Consider the following 14,768-nt stretch of genomic DNA (forward strand, 5'->3'; position numbering starts at 1 on the left):
CGGATGACAAGGGCAGGTAACTCTTCCTCGGATGATAAGGGCAGGTAACTCTTCCTCGGATGACAAGGGCAGGTAGATCTCTTCATCGAATGACGAAGTTGGATATTGAAACCAGGAGTTTTGATGGGTGACATACGGAAGGGAGAAAAGGAAAAGACAAGAAAGGATAGGGGTGAAGGAGAATTAGGGAGGAAGCAGGATAAGTTTGAGGGTGAAGATACTCACACCAGATGGAGCAGGGGCGGGAAAACAGCAGTGGGGGGGGGACATTACAATTTAATCATGATTTGAAATCATTCGACCCCCCCCCCCACCTGATCATTTGTTCTAAATTTTATCTTAATTATCTGGAAACGAAAAATGAAAAAGTTTTTATAATTTTTTTTTCTCTTTCTTCAAAACAGAGATGAAGAGGAAAGGGGAGGGGGTGGGTAGGTAGTGTTTGATAAAAATAGTGACAAGAAATTAAAAAAAAACAAAGAAAAAACAAAAAACAAATAAAAAACAAAAAATACAAAAGAAGGGTCAAATAAATTAAAAGTACAAAAAAAAAAAAAAAAAGTATTGAAGGGAATAAAGTTGGGATAAGCGGGGGACCACAGCTACCACACTTTCCTCCACCTCGCGACGCCTTACCCAAGCATCACCATCAGTTCATCTTCGCTCTCGTCACCCCTTTCCCCTTCCACTGGCACAACATTCTCCTCCTCTTCTTCTTCCTCCTCCTCCTCGACTATCTCCTCCTCGACAGCATCCTCATCATCTTCCTCCTCATCTGATGTCATCTCGGAATCAACATACGACACAGATGTCTCCTTTGTCTCACTCGTCTTATTCTTATACTCAGTAATCTGATTGACGACCTTCAACGCGAGATCCTTGATACGGGCGTAAGGACGGATGTCGGTTACCAACTCCATCAGGATCTCCACCCCAGATTCTTTCTCGAGAAGAGTACAGTAGCGTTCGGCTGCGGATGAAAAAAATAAAAAATACTTATAAATAACTTGCAAGTAAAACTTGGTGCTTGTGTGGATTAGTAATCTTTCAAACCAATGCATTTCATATGAAAACATTACGTACTTACTTGTTAGGATGAAATTATTAGGTTGATAAGAAAGTTCTTGGTGAATTTTTAATTTTAATTTCAAATTAAATATTTTCAAATAAGTTTTTGTTATAATACCTTTACTTTATATATCATTTTAAAGAACCTTATTCACTCTATCTAATTGTTTAAATTACAATCGTTTTTTTTTGTTTTTTTTTTACATGGGGGTCACCACTTATCAAGGCCCAGGAGTCACTCGGGATAAGGGTTATTGTATGCACACTAATCAGTGGGATAGTATCGTAGTAATAGTTAGTATTGGAGATTTGATAGGTGTCATTACTTAAGGGGGCGGTTCATCAGGAGTTTGTTTGTGTTGGACTTGAAAACATCCAAGTTGAATTCGGGGGGGGGGGCAGGCAAGCGGAAGAGAGTTCTACAGCCGTGCAGTTCTAAGAAAGAAGCTTTGTTCATGGAATCTACGTTTTGATTTAGGCACGGATAAAGAGTGGGGAAAATTATTGACAGTGGTTTCAGCTAGTCGGATGTTTTTCGTGAAAGATTGGCGGGGGGGGGGGGGCAGAGAATGGAGCTCAGACAAGCACTTGCCATGGAAATAACGATAAAACAGAGACAGGCTCGCAACGTCTCTTCTGTGGGAGAGAGGTTGCATGGAAGAGAAAAGGGCATCCCCCACCAAGCTACGAAGTCTGTTTTGTACTCTGTCAAGGCAGGATAGACTGTTTTTAGCAGCTCCTGCCCAATTTAAAACAATTTTGTCTTATTTTTAGAATACAAGATGGGGGGAAAAAAGCAAATTTGAACAATTTTCTTATTTCAATTCAAGCTAGGCTGAAAAGCTGCTGAAAACAGCTCATTATATCAACAAAGTGTTTTGCCGAGGAACCACCATCAGTACAATGGTGGTTGAAAAAAGTTTTCTGGTGACGAGGAGTCTTGAAAATGATGGGCGTAGTGGTCGGCCATTGGATGTTTACAACAAGTGATTAAGAGCCTTAGTCGAAGCCAATCTACGTGCAACTGTTCAAGAACTTGCTTCTGAATTAGACTAACATATACAACAATTTCGAACCACTTTGAGAGATTGGAAAGACAAAAAACTTGATAAATGGGTGCCTCATGAACTGGACAAGAACGAAAAGAAATGCCGTTATCTTCCCTTCTTTTATGCAACAAGAATGCAACAAGAGTGGCCCAGGTTGTGACTTGTGATAAAAATGGATTCTTTATGACAACCGGTGATGCTCAGCTCAGTGGTTAGATGCCGACAAAACTCTACGACACTTTTCGAAGCCAGAGTTGCACCAAAAGAAGGTCATGCTGACCATTTGGTGGTCTGCGACCAGTTTCGTCCATTACAGTTTTTTTTTTAATGCAGGCGAAACCAATACAGCCGAGAAGTACTGTCAACATATGGATGAAATGTATCAGAAACTTCGACAACAACACCCAGCATTAGATAACAAAAATGGCCCAATTCACTTCCACGACAATGCCTGTCTGCACATTGCTAAACCAACCCTGCAGAAATTGAATGACAAAACTGCCACATCCAGCACTCTCCAGACCTCTCACTTATCAACTACCATTATCAAAAAGTCATATCACAAGATAGTTCACAAAAATTAAGGAAATAATAATGTAAATATGTAACAACAATAACACTCGGAATAAAAAAAAAAATACTTACGGTAGACATGAGTAAGGTTACACAAGGCCCAAACTGCCCAATGTTGGGCCTCGGGTGTGTCATAAGCCTGCACAAGCCGCAATATCGGTTCAAACGATCTGTTTGAAAAGAAAAAGGAAAAATCACGTTATTTTTTTAAAATTCATATACCATAGAGACAAGCAGCAAAAACAATTAAAATGTTTTTGAGATGAGGATGGTGTGTGTCTTATATATTCACTACAGCAAGATTATTTGTAAATTTAAATGCCAGTGTGATGCTGATCATGTCGGTCATACTTTCTTGCATTTATAGACCCGTATAAACTAACACAGGGAAGAGCAAGATCCTTGAGTCTCTCTTCCTCTGTGACATTGGCTTCCGCTATTGGCCAGCATTAGGGTGAAAATCCATGCTGTGTCAGTAAGCATAAAATAGAGTGGTTTGAGGTCCTATGGAATTGTCTTCCGTTTTCCTGCTTTCCGGCTGACTACAATATGGTTGTCTTCAAGTCTAACGTAAATAAGTTCTTGATGAGCCGTTCCATATAAGTTATCAAATTTAACAAATTTTCATTACTAATGATTATTATATTGTCCAATTTCTACTGTACACTCTTTAACCCTTATCCTTGAGTGGCCTCTTGGCCTTGATAATGTGTTGATACCTATGAAAAAAAAAAAAAAAAAAAGAAAAAGTCCAATGTGAACAAGTTCTAATTGAATCGTCCCCCTAAGTAATCCAAGTTACAAAATTCCCACTGTTTACTATGCTAAAATCACAATGACTAATGTATACCTATTAACCCTTATCCTTGAGTGGCCTCTGGGCCTTGATAAGTGGTGACACCCATGTAAAAAAAAAAAAAAAAAAAAAAAAAAAGATTCCAAAAATCATTTTAAAGTTTTAGAATCTGTCTATCGCTACTCCCAAAGCTGTATAGTGCTGGCAGAAGTCGTATATAAAGGTGCTGAATCTCCGTGTGGAACTTTTTTTTTTTTTTTTACAATACCTGAAAATAAATTAAAAGACAATTCGATGGCTTCAAATTCTTTTACATTTTTTAATTTTTTATTTTTTACATTTTCACCCTAAACAAGGCACAGTGTCTCTTTCATGCAGGGGGCTACTATCAGGGACATAAGTTGCAAGGATATTATATAAGGAGTTAAGAAGCAAGATGTCTGTTCACATTACATTTGCACTTCTGCATGTCAGTACAGTTGGAGAAGCAGGAACCTGAAAGGGTATTCCAGAGTCTAGCAGTTCTGGGGAAGAAACTATTAAAGTAGAAGGCTTTATTACATCTAGAGATATCTGTGTAGGGGTGGGATTTTGCTGCTTATCGGGTTTGTTGGAGGTATTTACGTCGAGGGGATACAAGAGCTTGTAGTTCGTCAGAGCTTCTACCATTAAAATACTTGTAAAACAGGCAGAGGGATGCAAAAGAGGCGTAAGCTTAGATGAAAGTTCAGAACCTATTAGGTTGGAGACTCTTTTTTGAACCCTGTGCAGGAGTGAGAGACTAGTAGCAGAGTCACCAGCCCAAATGTGACAACAATACTCCATACATGGGCGAATGGTGGTCTTGTAGAGGTACAGGATACTTTCAGGTGTAAGTAACTTTCTAGCATGGTAGAGAGAGCCCACCTTCTTCGCAGCAGCCTTGGCAATGCTCTCAATGTATCTGTTCCAACTCATGTTCCTTGTGAATGTTAAGCCGAGGAGTTTGAAAGAAGTATTTTCAGGTAATGTATCTTTAAACATGCCTATTGGTGGCAGAGAAGGTTTCTTGTAATTATTGAAGGAAACAAGCTTAGTCTTGGCAGTATTGAATGTGACCATCCATTTTTGCCCCCATTCCACTACAGATTGAAGGTCTTTCTCTAGTGTTTCTGCCATTTCCTTAGACATGTGTTCATTCTTTTCCCCTTGTGCCCGTTATAGAATGTGATGTCATCAGCAAATATACCCATCTCAGAGACAATTTTATCAGGGAGGTTAGATTTATTAATATTAGAAATAATAAAGGTCCAAGGATCGCCCCCCCCCCCCCCGATGTACAGCCACATCAATATCATAATGTTTAGATGTACGGCCATCGAGGACAACCTTGATACGTCTCTTTTTTTTTTAAGAAGGATTTAATTATGTTAAGTATTCGCCCAGTGATACCGTATGATTTGATTTTCCTGGGAAGACCATCATGCCATATTTTAAAAGGATTGAAATTGGTAATTACATCAAAACTGGAAAAAATATTGGAATCGTCCCATCACTACTATTGGGGAACCAAATGCTAGCAATAGTCATAAAATGAATGAAGAATGTTCAAGAATGCCAGAGTAGCAGACGTAGACTTTCTGTACACTGTACCAAAGTTTACAGGTACCATAAAAAATTAAATTGCACCAGACTCCCTTGACAATCACTGATCATCAGTTTAATGTTGGTAACATTAACGCTCAGAGTGTTACTTCCATAGCATTCATTCAAATCTTTACGATTTCCTCCATTGTTTCACAGGCAAATATTAAATCATCAGCGTCGATCATCTATGAGAATCAAATTCTTCACGCAAGCAAACACACAAACGGATGACTTTAAGGCAACCACAACTTTTAACTCTGCAAAATGCAGTTGCCTAGAGAATGATGTGGAAAGACAAACATTGGACAATTGATGAACAATGCAAACAATTAGAAGACAAATCAGTCACCAACTCGACAGAAGACCTATACAACGTTGTCAAAGATTTGACAAGACAGTTCAAACCAGCTACTGATGTATATATATATATATTCAGGTTTAAGGTGTTCAAAAGTCGGAACTAATGAAGACAACGAGGTTATTAGCTAGTGGTCAATATAAAGAGCAAAATAGTTTTTTTTTATTATTTGAGGGTAAACAGTCAGATATGGTCGCTACAAATGGCCATCTGTTTCAGTCAATCTGTATGAAGCCCCCTGAACAAAGCTTCTAAGACACAAATGGAAAATAGCAGATCAAGGGGAGACAACCCAGCTGTGAACTTTCATTTTAAATGATTTCTTTGCCCATTTATGCCGTCTCAAATAAAAAGGGACAATTCTTAGATTTCCACAGGTCACGCTAGTTACCTTTTATTATATTTGTAATTATAACTGAATTTGTTTTTTGAATGCAATAACTTGTTGATATTCAATTGCCTTGGTACAAAAAAAAATTGTATTTTTCTATAACCAAAAAAAAACTGTTAGAAATAACTAACTCAAGATAATACCTTACAGTTACTTGCGTTTTCGCCTTAAGAGTCCTTGACGAGAGGTCGAACATCAGTTTGCCTGTCACCGAAAACGGGGAGTGTTTTTCGTCGTATCTGCATTTGTTGTGAGAATAGGTCATTTTATAGGACTATTACATCATTTCTATTTATAACAACTGATTTTTGCACAGGTCAGTTACTAGATAATGGCACTATTCCCTTTACCTCGATGGGTCGAATGTATGGTGTACAATTATACTACGTAATTCTGCCAGTCCCCTCCCCCCCAAAAAAAAAAATCGAATACCAGACGGACTAGCAGAATTACTTTAATTGTACACTATACATTCGACCCATCAAGGTAAAGCAAAAAGAGAGTGAATGATACAGACCAGAAGTGAAGGTGTTATGCCCTCTTGTGGCAAAGAATGATATTGCCAGAATTAAAGGGCGATAATCGTGGTTGCCTTAAAGGCATCTGTGTTTTTGCTTGCGTGAAGAATTTGATTCTCATAGATGATCTACGCTGATGATTTAATATTTGCCCGTGAAACAATGGAGGAACTCTTCGTTAAAGATTGGAAACAATGCTATGGAAAGTAACTGTTATCATGAATATTACCAACATGAATATTACCAACATTAATATTACCAACATTAATATTACCAACATGAATATTACCAACATGAATATTACCAACATGAATATTACCAACATGAATATTACCAACATGAAAGTGATGATACGTGATTTTCATGCTCTTGAAAAGGGAATCTGGTGTAATTCAATTTTTTTATGGTACTTTGCCCATTTATGACATCTCAAATAAAATTGACATCTCAAATACAAGTGTTAGTCAATCATGATGATCTAGCAGATACAAGTGTTAGTCAATCACGATGATCTAGCAGATAAAAGCGATGATCAGGATCAGCTCGGGTTCAACTGTGCTGATCCAGGTTTTCAGCTGACCTTCGCATCGTTTTTTTTCCAACCTTGATGAGGAGCTGGTTCAATGACTTTGTGGATGAAATCAGTAAGGGTGACAACATATAGAGTGTTTAGGAGACAATGGATAATGTTTTTTTATATTCTTTCATTTCAAAATCATCCGAATAAAGCTCCAACTTTTGTCCCATCACAACAATGTTGAATCCCTGTGCCCGTTTTACAAGTATTTCAATGAAATGTGCTCTGATGAACTCCTAGCACTTGTGTCCCCCTCGATTTACATAATCCCAACCAACCTGACAAGCAGTAAAATTCCACCTCTTCATTGTTGAAGTGTGATACTATAAAGTGGCCCTGGGGTGGATTTAAGCCACTAAGTGCTTAGAGGGAGGGGGGTGAGGGTAAACAAAGAAATCGGAAATATCCTACAATAGACAATAGATATGAAGTAGCTAACAATAACAATAGACACCTATTGATAAAACAGGGAAGGGCAGCTTCCGGTAACCAGGATGGGGTGGGCGACCAGTGATACCAGCGTAGAGGGGACAGTGACAGTTGAGATCGAGATGCGTTCGAGAGCGGATGGAAGTTGAACAGTCAGTTGACAACTAGATGCGCTAGACATCGTATGGGAGTTTATAACGACTACAATTTGACATTTAGAGTTGATTGTGAAACAGAGATAGACAAATGTAACATCGATAGAACAGGGGAAGACACACATACTCACAAGTCCAACAGTCAATTTATATGTGAACATTGGCGTTTGTGTTTTTCCTTTGTTCATTTTTCTATTTTGTGAACCGCGTGTGTTCTTATCAACAGTCGCCAATGGGAAAAGGACGATCCGGCCAAAAGAAGAACAGTGGAACGAAAAATCCACAGTACACGACGTTGGGAGCCGGCGATTGTCGAGGAGCCACACACACGTCGGGTTACAGAAGTCCCCAGATGCCGGAAAGCCTTCTGCACTAATAGTTTCTTCCCTCGGACTGCTAGACTTTGGAATTACCTCTCTGTTTCCTGCTTCCCGGATGGTATTGAAATCCAGAAGTTTTTAATGTACTGTGAACAGATATCTTGCTGCTCAACTCCCCTATAATCCATTGTTAAACATGATTCCAAATAGTAGTCCTTTACCACTTTGTTTGGTGTAAAAAAAAGAGTAGGAAAGAAAATAGCTAGATATAATCACGAGATTCTTGTCAAATGCTGGTTTGGGGGTGGGGAGGGGCAGGATTGCTGCAGGAAGACAAAATGTGTGGTAGCAGGACTCAGCTTCATGTTGCACGTCCAGGAAAACCCAGAAATAACTGTTTGAACACTCCCACAACTACACCAAACATTAGCACCTTCGCCAACTCGCAAGAGATGATGCTTACTTTAATGACTTCATAATCGCTCTTTCATATTCTAGAAGTTTTAATGTACTGCAAACAGACATCTTGCTGCTCAACTCCCCATAATCCGTTGTTAGGCATGATTCCAAATAGTAGCCTCTTACCACCAAATGGCAATATGCTTTGTTTAGCGTGAAAAAGAGTAGGAAAAAAAATAATAGCTAGATATAATCATGAGATTCTTGTCAAATGCTGATTTTGGGGTGGTGCAGGATTGTTGCAGGAAAAAAAAATGCGTGGTAGCAGGACTCAGCTTCATGTCACACCTCCAGGAAAATCCAGAAATAGCTGTCTGAACACTCACAACTACACCAGTGCTAGCATCAGCGCCTCCCCCAACTCGCCTACTTGCAAGAGATGATGCTTATTTAATGGTTATCATTAGGACCTCAAAATTGCTCTTTCATACTTTATCCGACCTGTTATTTTCTTTAGTAGGGAATAACTTCAAGATATACACCGTAATTTGACCACAAGAAAACTGCTCTGCTATAGATATACCATTCCTCCAAGTCTCCAACAAGTCGACCTTGTCAAAATAAATACACTTACAAAACTCAAATTTAATCTTTTTTTAAAATTAAAAAAAAATAAGATTATTCTAACCTGTAATTAATATTGCGTTTTGCTGAAATGTCCCAGCTTTCAATGACATTGACCATAGTCTTGAGAACCTCACATCGTCGTGGGCCCTCAATCGTCCAAGCTTTCGGTCCATCACAAGCTATGTGAGACAAAACTCCAGCTGCATTGTAGCTAACTTCAATTCCATCACTCGTAGAATTCAACAGTTCACTGGAAGCAGAAAAGATGCAAGTTTATAAAAACGGAGAGTGACAAATGACAGTGTAACAGATTGAGACGTTGTGATGGGAAGGTATGTGAGATAGTTAAGCCAAAAAAAAAAAAAAAAAAAATTAATGTTTGAAACAAAAAAAGTTAAATAAAGACGAGTGAAATATGTGAGAGGTAACGGAAAATAAACCGTAAATAAAAGGCGATGAAAGCGGAATTGTGAACAAGTGGGATTGGTCTGGGTTAGGAATTTACGATGACAAAAATAGTTTAGGACAATAAACAAAATTTGACCTTTTAAAAACCTAAGAGATTACATAATGCGGGATATACAACCCTATGTAACATCAGTGATAGAAGATCCAAATAAGAAGACTGGGGGCAGCAAATTCAGAAAGGAGGGCCGAGGCAAAAGATTCAGAAAGGTGGGCCGGGGGGGCAAAAGATTCAGAAAGGAGGGCCGTGGTAAAAGATTCAGAAAGGAGGGCCGTGGAAAATTATTCAGAAAGGAGGGCCGCGGAAAAATATTCAGAAAGGAGGGCCGCGGAAAAATATTTAGAAAGGAGGGCCGCGGAAAAATATTCAGAAAAGAGGGCCGCTGAAAAAGATTCAGAAAGGAGGGCCGCGGAAAAATATTTAGAAAGGAGGGCCGCGGAAAAATATTCAGAAAAGAGGGCCGCTGAAAAAGATTCAGAAAGGAGGGCCGCTGAAAAAGATTCAGAAAGGAGGGCCGCGGAAAAAGATTCAGAAAGGAGGGCCGCGGAAAAAGATTCAGAAAGGAGGGCCGCGGAAAAATATTCAGAAAGGAGGGCCGCGGAAAAATATTTAGAAAGGAGGGCCGCGGAAAAATATTCAGAAAAGAGGGCCGCTGAAAAAGATTCAGAAAGGAGGGCCGCTGAAAAAGATTCAGAAAGGAGGGCCGCGGAAAAAGATTCAGAAAGGAGGGCCGCGGAAAAAGATTCAGAAAGGAGGGCCGCGGAAAAAGATTCAGAAAGGAGGGCCGCGGAAAAAGATTCAGAAAGGAGGGCAGCGGAAAAAGATTCAGAAAGGAGGGCCGCGGAAAAAGATTCAGAAAGGAGGGCCGCGGAAAAAGATTCAGAAAGGAGGGCCGCGGAAAAATATTTAGAAAGGAGGGCCGCGGAAAAATATTTAGAAAGGAGGGCTGCAGAAGAAGATTCAGAAAGGAGGGCTGTGGAAAAAGATTCAGAAAGGAGGGCCGCGGAAAAAGATTCAGAAAGGAGGGCCGCGGAAAAAGATTCAGAAAGGAGGGCCGCGGAAAAAGATTCAGAAAGGAGGGCCGCAGAAAAATATTTAGAAAGGAGGGCCGCAGAAAAATATTTAGAAAGGAGGGCCACGGAAAAAGATTCAGAAAGGAGGGCCGCGGAAGAAGAGTCAGAAAGGAGGGCCGCGGAAGAAGAGTCAGAAAGGAGGGCCGCGGAAAAATATTCAGAAAGGAGGGCTGCGGAAGAAGATTCAGAAAGGAGGCCTGCGGAAAAATATTTAGAAAGGAGGGCCGCTAAAAAAGATTCAAAAAGGAGGGCCGAGGAAAAAGATTCAGAAAGGAGGGCCAGAAGCAGTAAGCCCCCATTCTCCCCGAAAAGTAAGCATGAGGCAGAAGATCACATATAGAGGAGAGACGAGGCAGAGGACACTATGATGGAAGAGGCGAGTTGAAAGACCAAACAAAGAGGAAAGGCAAGATGGAAGATTATTCCTAAAAAGGAAGCCTGCAACCCTCTTGAAAGGCGAGGTGGAAGACGCGCAGAAAAGAGGCTCATGGTGAAAGATCCAGAGAAAGAGAGGCAGAATAGAAAATCTTAAGAGGAAGACAAAGCCAGGACAGCTGATTTGATTGGATCTGATTCAGAGGTGGTTCTGAGGATTGACCTACAATATGTTGCATTTGGTTGAGTCTGTCTTTTCCTTGAGATTTGCAACTTCGAAAAAAAATGAGTGAGAATCCACAAGAGATGAATACTTTTGTTTTTTTTTTCTTTTAAATGAACAAATCTTAAACGCTACTTACCTGAATTTACTTATGTATTTCAGTTTCATCAGCCGTGGCCGTAAGTATTTCACCTCAGAGATGTTACCCTGTGGAACGAGAGGAAAGAAAGAAGAGGGTAAGTAGAAATAACGTACAAAGTTGAACAACAAAACAAAGTTTATTGGTCTTTGTTCAAGCTATATTATTCTTCAGTTTGTCAACCAACGAATAAGCATGTGTTCGTGATACATGGAAAAGAGATCTAGCCACTGAAGGTTGCCAACATGCATAGAGAGAGATGGTATGAGAATGACGTAATGGATGTGAAATATGCGTTTTAAAGAATGCTTTAGATCTGATGACCTTAGAGAGCAGGATGTGCATGATGGTGTGTATGCTTATTTTGGTCAATGGATCTATTCCGCTGTATGTGCGTGGTTGAAGTTAAAGTGCATCTGTAATTTGTGCATTGTAAGGATCTGCACAGACATTTTGTGTATGTAGACATCATTTGCATCTACACAGTTACTTATATAAACAAATATGTGTGTGTATATATATATATATACACACATACACAGGGTGTCCACAAAGTCTGGCTACATTATGTAGCCAGACTTTGTGGAAGCATCTTGTGTGTGTGTATATATATATATATATATATATATATATATATATTATTTTTTTATTATTTGAGGGTAAACAGTTACATATGGTCATTTGTAGTGACCATATGTAACTGTTTACCTGACACTGAACTGTTGACTGAAACAGATGGCCATTTGTAGTGACCATATCTAACTGTTTACCCTCAACTAATAAAATAAAAATATTTTGCTTTTTATATTGAGCACTATTTAACAACCTCGTTGTCTTCATTAGTTCCGACTTTTGAACACCTTAAACCTGAATATATATATATATATATATATATATATATATATATATATATATATACACATACATTAGTAGCTGGTTTGAACTGTCTTGTCAAATCTTTGACAACGTTGTATAGGTCTTTTGTCGAGTTGGTGACTGATTTGTCTTCTAATTGTTTGCATTGTTCATCAATTTTCCAATGTTTGTCTTTCCACATCATTCACTAGGCAACTGCATTTTGCAGAGTTAAAAGTTGTGGTTGCCTTAAAGTCATCCGTTTGTGTGTTTGCTTGCGTGAAGAATTTGATTCTCATAGATGATCGACGCTGATGATTTAATATTTGCCTGTGAAACAATGGAGGAAATCTTAAAGATTTGAATGAATGCTATGGAAGTAACGCTCTTAGCATGAATATTACCAACATGAAAGCGATGATCAGTGATTTTCTTGTCCTCGGGAGGGGAGTCTGGTGTAATTCAATTTTTTTATGGTACTTTGTCCATTTATGACGTCTCAAATAAAAAGGGACAATTCTTAGATTAATTATAGGATGGTCAAGAATACTTGTACTTTTTTTGGCACTAGTTTTGGAGTAGTTGGACCAGCTTCATCCAGAAAATTTGCCATGTCCCAAATGAGTACTGACCAGGTACGATGGCCTACTGTAGTAGCAGATGCAAGTGTTAGCCAAAGTTCGTGACCGATTTGTCTTCTAATTGTTTGCTGTTCTCTTTATTTATCATTCTCTGGACGACTGCATTTTGTTCTTTGTATGCCACCCTGACTTCTGGTTTGAAGGGATTGAAAACGACATTTGCTTTGATCATTCTTCTTTTTTCTACTTCTTTCTATGTAGAAGGGTTGGTTGGTTGGTTGGTTGTTGTTTTACGGCATATCAACCCTTTTCAGGTTATTTAATGCCGAATCCAGTGATTTTGAAGAACAATTTTTTAATAGAGTATATTTGTTTTATTTAAGTCGGTTTCTATTTATCCCATAGTTGGGACCCTAACAGGTGCTACCAGTCCATATCAGAGTGGACCTGGGAGCAATGGAAATTAGAAGTTGGCTCCACACTCCTCAAAGCCCACAAGCTGGGGCCTAACCATCGGATATAGTTTAAGGTCATATTCAGGACCTTCAAAGTTTTGTTAGGAATTCATGAGAACCTTTTTTTTTCTTCTTTTTTGTGATTTTTCCTTGGCAATTTCTAGTATGATATTCTTTCCTGTTTCCCATATTTTTTTTTCTTCTCTGATTTTTCCTTGACAACTTCTAGTATGATATTCTTATTCTTGTTTTCCATATTTTTTTTTTCTTTTTTGTGATTTTTTCCTTGACAATTTTTTGTATGATATTCTTTTTACTTGTTTCGCATATTTCAGTTGGACTTTCTCCTCTTCACACATCAGTATTTTTTCAAAATTATTTTTCACATCAACATTGTATTCATTGTCAATTAAGGTGGTATCAAACCTCAACGGTGGTGCAGGTTTTTGTATCTTTTTAAACTTTACTTTGCTCCCTCCCAAAAACTCTTCTTTTTTTTTTTTTTTTCAAATACCAGGACAACGCCGGACCATTCATATTGCATCATGTTCGTTTTTTAATTGTTTTTTTTCTGTCACGTTCACTGTTTTTTTTTTTTGTTTTTTTCCCCCCCGGTGTTTTTTTAGAAGTTTTGACATTGTTTTTTTTTTATAATATTTAAACAGGGTTATTACTTTGCTTTGTTTTAATTTACCCCCCCCACACACACACACCTCTAAACACCTGGGCAACGCGGAGTACCCCTGCTAGTCTATAATATAAATCTCACCTGTTGGTTTTGACAGAGGCAATGGATTATCACAATATTTGTATCATGGAGGGATCGCTTTTTGGGCTGATATTTTCCCAAGTCATTCTCCCCCCTTTTTGATTGACTAGCCTTAATGCAACAGCAAAGACGTCACTTTTTTTTTTCACATTCTTTTCATCCTTCACAGTACAGGTTCGAGCCTGCCTACCTACTACCATTTTTTTTTTTTTTTTTGCTCAACACACACCTCCAAACACCCAGGCAACGCCGAGCACCCCCACTAGCGTCTGATAAATCGTGCGTCAAGAAATAAAAATGTTTACCATAAGGCCCATCATGTTGCGGAGAAGTTCTGGTTTCTCAGGAAATTCCTGTCCGAAAAAGAAAAATTAAAATCAAAAGATTTTAGCCTGAATGATGAAATCAAAAGTTGAATTTAACAAATGAATTTTGCCTCAGTTTTTTGTTCAATAATAAAATTCTGTTTGAGATTCACAAAATATTGTAAGAAATCCAAGAAAATTCCCATCATTTTAAACATTTCCACAATATTATTATTAGTATGAAAGAAAAATAAACAAGTAAAGCATATCTTCAATCTGTTATCACGGGCGACATAATTGCTTATAGTCTGAAAACAAAGAAAATATGAACAAAACACAAACAATGGTTATAGTCAGCTAACGTACTTCCTAACTTCCGGTGCGGCTGTTACCGAAAGCAATGATAAGACAAAACAGTTCCTTCATTCTTATTGTGAAGCGATTTAATGAAATAAAATATAAGAAAAGGACATTATTGAAAAGTACACAATAAAAATCAACAATATTATAAAAAGATAAAAATCAACAAAATTATAAAAAGATAAAAATCAACAAAATTATAAAAAGATAAAAATAACAATTAGTCTTCATTTGCACTTTTAATAACAAAATTTTAAAAATAAGTTTTTGTTTTATTTGAC

The 14,768-nt window shown here is 38.2% G+C and overlaps 1 protein-coding gene across 3 annotated transcripts in view; it reads right to left on the minus strand.

Annotated features, from left to right (window-relative positions):
- Positions 1–415: 415 nt before the first annotated feature.
- The window catches only part of LOC145268710 (protein zer-1 homolog), a 159,134-nt gene continuing 144,781 nt past the window's right edge, over positions 416–14,768 (minus strand). For all 3 annotated transcript variants that reach the window (XM_080124248.1, XM_080124250.1, XM_080124249.1), the window contains 5 exons: positions 14,128–14,175; positions 11,163–11,230; positions 8,948–9,136; positions 2,763–2,860; positions 416–970 (listed from right to left, as the gene is read on the minus strand). In XM_080124248.1, coding sequence (XP_079980374.1) covers positions 633–970; positions 2,763–2,860; positions 8,948–9,136; positions 11,163–11,230; positions 14,128–14,175 — 741 coding nt within the window. In that variant the 3' untranslated portion in view covers positions 416–632. The remainder of the gene's footprint in view (positions 971–2,762; positions 2,861–8,947; positions 9,137–11,162; positions 11,231–14,127; positions 14,176–14,768) is intronic.

Source organism: Euprymna scolopes, chromosome 44, assembly GCF_053919585.1.
Source record: "Euprymna scolopes isolate OS-2025 chromosome 44, ASM5391958v1, whole genome shotgun sequence".
NCBI lineage: Eukaryota > Metazoa > Mollusca > Cephalopoda > Sepiida > Sepiolidae > Euprymna > Euprymna scolopes.